Source organism: Vidua chalybeata, chromosome 4 (genome assembly GCF_026979565.1).
Source record: "Vidua chalybeata isolate OUT-0048 chromosome 4, bVidCha1 merged haplotype, whole genome shotgun sequence".
NCBI classification, from domain to species: domain Eukaryota; kingdom Metazoa; phylum Chordata; class Aves; order Passeriformes; family Viduidae; genus Vidua; species Vidua chalybeata.
The window spans coordinates 54,559,441-54,569,723 of NC_071533.1; the positions used below are offsets into that span (position 1 = coordinate 54,559,441).

The 10,283-nt window shown below is 43.6% G+C and overlaps 2 protein-coding genes across 3 annotated transcripts in view; one reads left to right on the plus strand and one right to left on the minus strand.

Annotated features, from left to right (window-relative positions):
• Positions 1 to 1,821: 1,821 nt before the first annotated feature.
• Positions 1,822 to 7,310, minus strand: SMIM20 (small integral membrane protein 20). 2 transcript variants are annotated; one of them, XM_053940518.1, is made up of 3 exons: positions 7,047 to 7,310; positions 3,601 to 3,657; positions 1,822 to 2,272 (listed from the first exon to the last, which is right to left on the minus strand). In XM_053940518.1, exons 1-3 carry the CDS (start codon positions 7,234 to 7,236, stop codon positions 2,235 to 2,237), a joined length of 285 nt encoding a protein of 94 aa, XP_053796493.1. In that variant the 5' UTR covers positions 7,237 to 7,310; the 3' UTR covers positions 1,822 to 2,234. The 2 variants fall into 2 exon arrangements, with proteins under 2 accessions (XP_053796493.1, XP_053796494.1); XM_053940519.1 differs by having other exon boundaries at positions 7,128 to 7,302.
• A 442-nt stretch (positions 7,311 to 7,752) lies between these two features.
• Positions 7,753 to 10,283, plus strand: part of SEL1L3 (SEL1L family member 3) — a 33,107-nt gene continuing 30,576 nt past the window's right edge. The window contains exon 1 of the mRNA XM_053940517.1: positions 7,753 to 7,888. Coding sequence (XP_053796492.1) covers positions 7,832 to 7,888 — 57 coding nt within the window. The 5' untranslated portion in view covers positions 7,753 to 7,831. The remainder of the gene's footprint in view (positions 7,889 to 10,283) is intronic.

A 10,283-nucleotide genomic window follows, 5' to 3' on the forward strand; every position in this document is an offset into this window, starting at 1 on the left:
TAGTCAGAGGTTATGAAAATAGTGAAGAACTCTTAGTTCCAGAGCAAGAGTCCTGGAGAGCAGAGTTCACTACATTGAACTTCACTTGTCACTGGGTACCTGGAAGAACAGACTTGTATCAAGCATCCATGAGCAGACCAAAGCACAGCCTCAAAGCCAGCTGCAGGACTAGGACCTCACACACGAGAATCGGGCAAGTCTCCAGGCAACTGGCACATGCCAGAGCAATCAGAAAATTTCAGTGTAAACTCTGGATAATTATTGCAGTTCATACCTTGTTAACTTTACAGTATTATCCAGACAGAACAACAAAAATTTGTAAGAGACATTCACTATCCTAAAGCTTTAAAGCCATGGTCCATCAGCCCACTTTATTAGGTGGAACATAAGTGGAAAGTGATGCTCATCAATACCAATGTACACCATTTTTAGAGTTTAGATTCACTTCAGCAGTACTCAACTGATATAAACTGCTGTAAATTCTGTACAAACTGGCAATTACAAAACTTACCAAGCTTTTCTGCACCGGAAGGAATTAGTGATCATGACCAACAGACACGCATAGCTCTATAAATGCTAAATAACTGAGTTCAGGTACTCAAATGTTTTGCAACATTTAGGTAATATGAAGGCAAAAGGCTCAGCGGCGGCTGGTGGCAGGTTCAGAAGGCAGGTTCTGCTGTTCAGAAGGCATCTAACATTTTTCTAGGCAAGATCCAGACTCAGCAAATTGCTCAATTTCACAAAATAAAGGCATAGCAGAGATTCTCTTATCTCTTAAACCCAACCGAAGTAATTTCACATTCTCTGATGGTTCCACACTACCACGATATATGATTTTTAAGCATTTGTGTCATCAAGTAACAGCATAATGGAAAAATTCCCATATTGTCTGAAAAATCTTTGGTTTGCAGCTTGTCAATTATAGATGGAGTATCTGCATTTCAGCAATGTTTTATTTTCACTGAGGAAGTATTTTAGATGAAAAAACTTTGCTGAAATGGTCTGATGCATGAATGTTTTGTTCAAGAAAACAAAAAAAACCAAGGATCCCTCATTTCTGCAGTCTCACTGAAGAAAGGTTTAAATTATAAAAACTTTTTCAGCTCTATTCGTTTCACAGCAAACACAGAATTAGCTTTGTGGCAATGTTGCTTTGTTCTATGTAATGAAACTTCAGACTGAAAGAGGGTAAGTTTAGATGAGATATGAGGAAGGTCTTCACTGTGAGGGTGATGAGGCACTGGAACAGGTAGCTCTGAGAAGCTGTGGATGCCTGGAAATGTTCTAATAATAGAGAATAGAAGACTAAATAAAAACCTAACTCATAGGAGAAGTGTGTCTGAGTGGGAGAGTAACGACAAAGACAGATAGAAATAGAATAGCAAGCAGCAGAATGGCAGTTTGGAAAGTAACACTGTAAACATGGAGTCTTTCATCTGTTTTCCCAATAGGAGTGTGTGAAGTCCAAAAAGACGACAAACATCTGCTAATGTTAGGAATAACACTCTGCCCATACATTTTTCAAAGCATACAGCATCCTGCAATGATCTTTAAAATGCTGTGTGTCCTAACATTAGGACACACTTACTTAACTACAATAATTAGTTAAGTACTTAACTACAATAATTTTCTCCAAGTTGAGTCTGTTTTGCTTGCAGAAGAAACTGGTAAGAAATCTCCTTGTGTTTATCCACACCCATGAGCTCTGTCGCTCTATTTACTCCCCTTGTCCAGTGGAGGAGCAGGAGTAAGAATGGCAAGGGGGACACCTGGCAGGCAGCCAAGGTACCTTCCACACACACTCGCAAAACAATGAAAAAAAGTACAAATTGGTTTTAATTTTTTAATGTACAAATTTACACTCACCATGTTGTAACTTTCAAACTTGGGAGGAAATTGCAGCAGTCTGCATGATTTATTCTATCCATAATTTACAAGTGTACAGATTAGAAGAAAATCCTTTTTCTTTTTCTCAAGGAAATAAATATTTCATGTCTATACTCAGTAATCATTCAGCTTTCTAACAGTCTGTGAGCTATGTACTAGCATTCTCTCTCAGAACTAGCATGTTTTTATCTCTTGGGATTCCAACCAGTAGCCTTTGTTGCTCCTCACGTGCCCATACAACATATTCAGAATTCTGCTTCAGTGACACCTAAAGACACATTTCAGTGAAAGAAGCAGCAGCTGAAGATGTCCATCTTCAGTTTTGCAATATGTCCAGCTGCCAATTACTTTCTTCTAAATGGATCCGACCACACTTTTAACCCTACAAATCAAACAACAGAATACCAGATGTTTGTAATTTAGACTGTTGGAGGAAAAAAAAAAAAACAGGTCTGCTACTCCAGCTTTGTGTATTATAAACAATGAAAGAAGCCAACAATTTCTGCACTGAATTTGCAACTCTGCTTAAACTTGCAAAAATATACAGAAAGACAACCTCATCTTGATCTTAAACTTCAGATATTGGAAAAATCTATCACAATTCATAGGTAAGGCTAATATTGTTGGATCAATCGTTTAGAGTTGCACATTGCACTTAAATTTGTCTAGGTTTCCTTTTCAACTAATGGATTTTGTAACTTATCAGCAGCTGAATTTAAATGAAAAGGAGAACTTACACTAAGAAGAACTGGTCATTATGTACCTACATCTTGGCTAAATGAGCCAGTCCAGTCCTCTCATGTTTAGTAAAAAAGACAGGTTTAGAAAGACCTCTATTTCACAATACCCTTCCTACTCCTCTTCAGCACTTCCCCCACTTTCCTAGAAAGCAAGTCTTGCACTAATGATCTAACCAATGCGTGTAATAAGGTCATAGCTTTAATCCTATTTGATTTTCACCTGCTGCTGATGCTAGGCTTTTTCACAAACAAAAATACATTACCCTTTAACATATTCAGATATTACATATTTCATCAAGACAGGCACTCTCACATCTTTAATCAAGAAATGCCAGCCTCGTGTAGCCACTCCATTTAGCATTATAAAAAAATGAGCTATCAAGGATAGTCTGCTATACTTGAATTTTACTTCCCTCATATGCTTTTCTAAGCCTTCCACTGTCAACAGCAAGGATCCAAAAGCTATTAGCACTGCATTCCAAATTTTCTTTCACACGTAGTGGATTTCTGCATGGCCCATCCATCCACGAAGCCAGAAGGCACTGCCAAATTGCTGATGAACTGTGTTTCAGCAGAGTTGGGTATTCCACAAAACTAGATGCAACATTGTTCTTTATAGCTACAGCTCAGCCTATCCATGGTTCTTGCTCGCTCTGAGCTGGCTCAGAATTGGAAACTGGCCTCTAACAAAGTGTGAGGACAACAGAAACTCTGCAACATATTTGGCCAGTTAAGTCACTTTAAGATGAGTTTCATTAAAACTGTAATTTTTCAGTGAGGAATTAGCCTGGAAAAATAATTTAATGGCAAGTTTATTAAATATGTTTTCATTGAATGTATTCTTCACTGTATTATTTAAATCCATATAAATATTGAGGCCTTACTTCATACTTAAATGTCTTTACTTACTTTTAAAGACATTTTTAAATGTCTTTAAAACAATCAATGCAAACACATAAATCAAGTGTACCTGCAGGCTGAATATCCTCTTGAACAATACCAGCTCTGTTTATTGACTGTTCATTCTCTGGAAAACAGAACAGAAAGGACACTACTAAAAAAAAGAAAATACCAGATATCTTAATTGCACCCAATAAAATAATCTTGAACATTTTATTAATTTGAGATGCTACACAGTAAAATTCTATTGAGTATCTACCTACAGAATGAGAATGTAGTATTCCACTTCAATGAGAAACTAATAATAAAACTATTCAAAAGATTTTTTTTCTTTTCAGCGATTCTCATTTTCAGGCCCTGAAAGATCTTGCAAAAAGATTTCATGACAGCACCTACAAAATTACTGCTGGTAAATTTTGTGAAATTCAGCATCTGAGGGACATTTTCCCAAACACTGGGCCTGTCTCAGGCTTTTCTTTTTTCTTTGAAAGATTCAACCACTTCCACAAAGAGAAATAGAGAAAACTACTATTTTCCCTTCCTAAATGCCCCTCCTCTTCTTCCACTTCCAGTTACACACTTCACCACCACAGTGGTACTCCGAAGCAGGAAGTCAAAGCTCAGGTGGATTCACCTTTTGCCCACGCCACTGAACTTCTGAAGCCTTTAAAAATCTGCAGGGTGTGCATTTGCAAAGGAAGTTCAGAATGAAGCTCACCTTAAAACAAATTTTTCATTATCCTATCCCACTGGGAATGCACTGGCCCTACATGTTATCAGGCTGTCTAGGTACAAGCCTAATGCTACTGGAGACTAGCAGGAAGATCACAGTAATTGATTCTCCTTGCAAGGGGACAGGCACTAGAGGCACATCCAGGTTCTCCATTTCTGTTCACTGAGCATGGTAATTCCACTTCATCCTCTGTAGCAGACAAAATCTCAGGCACCTGCCTAAAACCCAGAAAGGGAGAACAGAATAGATATGGGCAAGGAATGAGACGTCCTGTAGGACATGAAGGAGAAGGATATTCAGTCTTGAGGGGAAACTTAAGATTATAAGAGAGGCAGGGACAAAAACGGGAACCAATCTGAGAGTTCTGGGGACACACTTGGGTTGAACAGCAGGAGCTGTTAATGGTCAGGCAAAGAAATCAGTGCAAAAACATAAGAGATGATAAATACATAGACAGGACACAGAACAGTCAATAGGGATACTGCTGTGGGGCCTGCAAACAACTTGGAAGACAGGTAAGCCAAAAAAGGACAACAAGGAAGATTCAGTCTTGGTGACAGGAGAGCCACCTCACAGGATGGGAAAGGAACAGAGTCTCACAATTCAGAAAATCAGGAAATCTGTGAAAATGTCACAAAGAGCAGCTGTCAAGTCACTGTTTTAGTTAATCCACATGGAAAACATCTGTGCTGACGGCTTCAAAGTTTCATTATTGCCACTAAACTGCAGTCTTTTTTAAAGCTAGAAACAGACAAGAAAATATTAGAGACAGCAAAGCCACAAACTGAGGTACTAAAATCCTACAAAATTGTAACATCTCTGTATGAAATTAAGTCAAACTCCTTTGTGCACAATTTACAGCTCATATCAACAATTTGATTACATATCAACAGTTTTTCCAAGTAGCTTTCATCTTATTTGTTAAATTGCTAGGAACGTCTCTGAAGATGTTTGAGAATCGTGCAGTAAAGCCTTCTTCCTGAATGTCAATGTACTCCACTTGTATAAAATTTGGGAGATACACAAGAAAAACAAGAGTGAAGAAAGAAAAGATGGTATTTCATGTTTACATAATTCAGTGTCACTCCAGGTAACTAAAATTCATTCTTGCCTTTTGTATGATTACTATGTGATGCCAATCAGAACACCCCACTTTTGGGACACAGCATCCCCAGACACAGAAATACTGAGAATTCTCCCACAGCTCAAGCCAATAGAGGGCAGGAGCTTCTATGGAAGTTGTCATAACAGCTTACTACACTGTACTTGGAAAATCCTCTGTACTCCAAAGGTTAAATACTTGGGCTCAAACACCACAACTGTGATAGTCCACAATCTTGCCTCAAGTATTGATAACAAATGCTTGTGCCTCTCGTGATGAGCATCAAGAAAAGCTCATTGAAAATGAATAAAGGTGATATCAGATGGTGATTCAACACCAGCCAATAAGTTTAGAATCAGATATCAAATCACAAGCTTGTGCACTTGCTAACTGAGCATCAATCCCATCATTTTATGTCCTAAATAGAGATTAAAAATCCCTAAACTGATATGAAACATCTACTCACATAATTCACAAGTACAAAGGAGGACATTGCTCCACTAGTTCTGTTCTTTCCTTACTGCCAAGACACATTTCTGATATAGTATTCTTGGAAAGTATAGCACAAGCAAAAAAGATTTAGTAATATAAGTTTTCAAAGGGAACACAGAGCAGGAAACATAATTGTGGGAAGCTTCACAAGCATATCATCCTTGAATAAAAACTTGCTTCTAAGTTAAATTTTACTTGACTTTTGATGCAAGGCCAAAGCCCCTCCAATAAGACCATTTTCTTTTTCCTTCCTAGAAATCTTCGGTTGTCTTGGCAGATTAACCACATATATCTTCATGTTATCAGCTTGCTTAGTTTCATAACAATTAAAGTGAAGGGGCAAGGCTGGTTGCAGCAGAACTTTCCCGTTTCCTTCGGCAGTATTTCACAGAAGTTGAGGAGTAATGGGCGCTCCCCCTGCGGAGCACCCGCCTGGAGCCGCTGAGGCTTCACAGCTGCAGGAGCCTTGGAGGCCTTGGGCAGGTCTTCCTCAGGAGTCAGTTCCAGAGACTCTGCAGACTGAGACCAGGTCCAGCAAATCCTCACAACTGGTTGCCAAGTTTTAAGTTAGCTTTTCAGTTGCAGCTGGAGAACAGAACTCGAACAGCTTGTAGAATCATTGAATAGTCTGGGCTGGAAGGGACCTTTAAAGATCATCTAGTCCATCTCTTCTGCACTGAGCAGGGACATCTTCAGCTAGATCCAATTGCTTAGAGCCCTGTACAACCTGATCTTGAATGTTTCCAGGGATGGGACACCCACCACTCTTCTAGGCAATCCATTCTAGTGGTTCACCACCACCATCATAAAAAAACCTGTATTCCTTCTATCTACTCTGAATTTACTCTGTTTAGTTTAAAACCATTACCTCTAGTCCTATTGCAACAGGGACTACTAAAAAGCCTGCCCCAGCTTTCTCACAAGCTCTCTTCAAGTGTTCTACAAGGTTTTTCTGAAGCCTCTTCTCCAGGCTAAAGAACCCCAACTCTCTCAGCCTTTCTGCATAGGAGAGGTGCTCCATCTCTCTGATCTCAATTTCTTCAACTGCGTCTCAATCCTCTAAGGAGCAGCTGAAGGATGTTCTTAATCACGTGCTGCCCAATAACTTAAAATAAGAACAACGGCGAGCTGTATTATTTTGGCTTTCAGGTATCTCCTAGACGAGCAGAAAGCCTCGGGAGTCACTCACCGAGTGGCAGCCCCAGCATTCCCCCAAGCCCGGGCACAGACGGGCCATGGCCCAGCCAGCTCCCCCCGCGCACGGACTCACTGTACTCCTCCGGCAGCAGCAGCGGCCGGAAATAAATGGGGTAAAAGGCGGCTCCCACCACGGCCACGAAGGCGCCGAAGATGCCGAGCGTGCGGGACAGCGCGGCCATGGCGCGGCGGACACGGCCCGGCGGACACGGAGCGGGCCCTGCACGGGGCCTTCCGGGGCACGCGGCAGCGGCGCGGGGACCGCCCGGCCCGCCGGGAGAGCGCCCCCGCGCGGCCGGCGGGGCGCAGCGCGGGCACGGGGCCGGTGGCGCCGCGCTGTCAGCCCGGCCCGGGCAGCCCGAGATGATGCGCCCCAGTCCCGCCGCCCCGCCCTAAAGCGCCTCGCCCGACAGCGGGAGCTGTCCCGGCCCGGGACTGCGCCGGTAGCGCAGCGCCGAGGCGGGAGGGCGGGGGCCGCCGCGGAGCCGCAAAGGGAGCGAGCGGGCGGGCGCGGCCCTGGGTGGGGATCCCTGCCGGGCGCGCCGCTCCCGGGACGCCGCCCGGCGCCTGCTGTACGGAGCTGCGAGGAGCCGCCGAGGAGCTGCGCGGCACGGCCGGGGCTCGGCGTCTTCTGGCCCAGCCCCTCCGCACCTGCGGCGGCGGAGCGGGGCCCTGCCCGGGCGGCGGCCCCTCCTCCAGGAAGCCGGATCTGCCGCATCCTTGTCGCCGGGCCGGCCGCGCAGTCCCTGCCGCGCTGGGCACCGCCGCAGCAGCAGCATGCGGCCCCCGGCCGAGCCCCGCCGCCCCCCTCCGCTGCTCCTCGTCCTCCTCACGGTGAGTGCCGCCGGCCCCGCACCTGCCCCGCGTCCCGACCCATCCCGGCCGTGGCGGCCCGTGCGGGGCCGCGGGTCGTACCCGCAGGGCGGAGGGAGCCGGAGCCGGAGTCCGGGGGTGTGCGGGGGGCTCAGGCCGGGGCCGCCTCTCGGAGCCGGCCCCCGGCTGTCCGGCCTGGCTCCGCGCCCCTCCCAGCCCCCGGAGTGACTAGGGCCTGTCTTATTGAGATGGGGGACGCCGAGTCGTCACATCCAAGTGTTAAGCTTTCTGCCCTGGGTGACGATAAACTTCTAGAGTGGAAAAAATGGGGAGGCCTTTGACATCTGCTTACAGATGCACGACTGAACATACTGCTGCACTGGCTTATGGAAACAACCATGGTTTAAGGCCAGTTACTAAACTACTTTTTAATCTTTTTTGTTGCTAAGCATAAACTCTGGTCAAAATCTTTGTGTGCCTGTACCATGTTGGTGCTGATGGAGAGCAGCAAATCAACACCCTTTTTTGTCATGTCTTCTTTTCACACATCGTAAAATGTTGTATGACGTGTTGGTCATTTGCAGGTGAAGAACTGCAGTTATCTTCAGGCTTTGGGCAAACAGGTGCAGGTTTCATTCTGTGGAATTTCTTCAGGGTTGAACTCATGGAGGGTCCTGTTGACATCTCCAGCAAATGAAAGAATACTTGCTCAATCATTTCTGTATTATTGCATTACTGAAAATATTCAGTTTCCTAATGCTTGCAGTATTTGCCTCCCACTTATCCCAGGATCTGATGGGATGACTTGGGCTAATTCGTTAAGATTCAGCAGTATTTAAAAAAAGAAAAAAAAAAAAAACAACATTTACAGCTTTAATGGCTAAGTTGCCCCACTCACAAAGCCTGTCTTGTTGAATTTTGCCTAGTTCATGATAATATTTTGGATCAGTGTAGCTAGCCTCTTTAGTGTGCTGGAAAACTTTTATATTTAAGTCTCATAATCACACTCAATGTGTAATCTTTTTATCCTTGTTCTATGTCAGAGGTGTTGCACATTTAACTCTTCCTTGTCTGATATAACAGGAAAGGAAGAGGCTTCCTCACCAAGTAGGAACATTTAGATGATACACACTCTATGCACTGTGTAGTGGCAACCAAGTGGTTACAGAGACTCAGCCATGGTCTGGAAGTTTATAGTCTGCAGTCTCTGCCAGGCCTCCATCATTGTGGGGTTGCTCAGGGTTCTTTGCTCCATGCTGTTTAGTGGATGAGCCTCCAGAAGGGTTTGTTAGGTGGGATGTAACAGCAGACTGAAATATACTTCATGCATTTTGGCAGCACAGGCCTCAAGTAATACGCAGGGACCAAAGAATACAAAGTAAAATGGGGAGCCATTTAGCAGATCAGGCACTGCGGGAAAGGTACTAGATCAGCAGAGCTGAAGCTAAACTTAGGCATCAGCAATTGTGTTGCATTGTGCTTAAGTGCTCTAGGAACATCACGGAAATTGTTCTGCAAAGACCTGGCTTTGGGTTTCAGAACTTACTGTTTTGGGATCCCCCACCACAAAATTTCTGCCATTCACTGGAAATCAGATGGACATATTCATACACTGCTGCATGTTTGTTAATGAACCGTGCCAGACCCAAGTTGTCTTTGCTGGAGTATAGTTCCCATTGCTCTGTGTTGGATAACCACTGAGAAAATTGAGAGCTGGCTGTGTTTTGACAGTAAGTGTGTGTGGTAAGCACACATTAGTACCCCTATGCTTTGTAGTATCTACATAGTAGACTTTTGCATCTTGTGATAACGACATGGCATTGTGTTCATAGTACAGTACCATCTTCCTAATGGCACAGCCCCCTTATCACAAAGATTAAGCTACTTACGAGTAGTCTTTATTGTAAGATCAAGAAATATTAATTATAACCATCAAGTACAAGAGGTTTAGGATAATTTGTTGCTGCTGCTATGGGCTTTTAATGCTCTTGGAAGTATTTAAACCAAAGAAGAATTGTGTTTGAAATGTAAAAGAATAGTATCTTTCATCAAGTGAAGCTCTGAAAGGTACTAGAATTAGTATTAAAATCAAGGCTCTCTCATCAACTTTTATGTCAGTATTTGTGTATGTGTGTTATTCCAGCATATGATGGACACCATGTGTTCCAAGGGACACCAATTTCCTATTGCTATTCCTTTTTTAGCCCCTTCAGTTTGCATAGTTTTTACAATATCACAAAATCACAGAATATTCTGAGTTGGAAGGGACCCACAAGGATCTTTGAGTCCAATCTTTAAGTGAATGGCCCGTAAAGGGATCAAACCCACAACCTTGGTATTATTAGCATTGTGCTCTAACCAATATGCATTTTGTGGAGTGGGAAATACGGCAGAGAGGAAGGCTGTCACTATGATG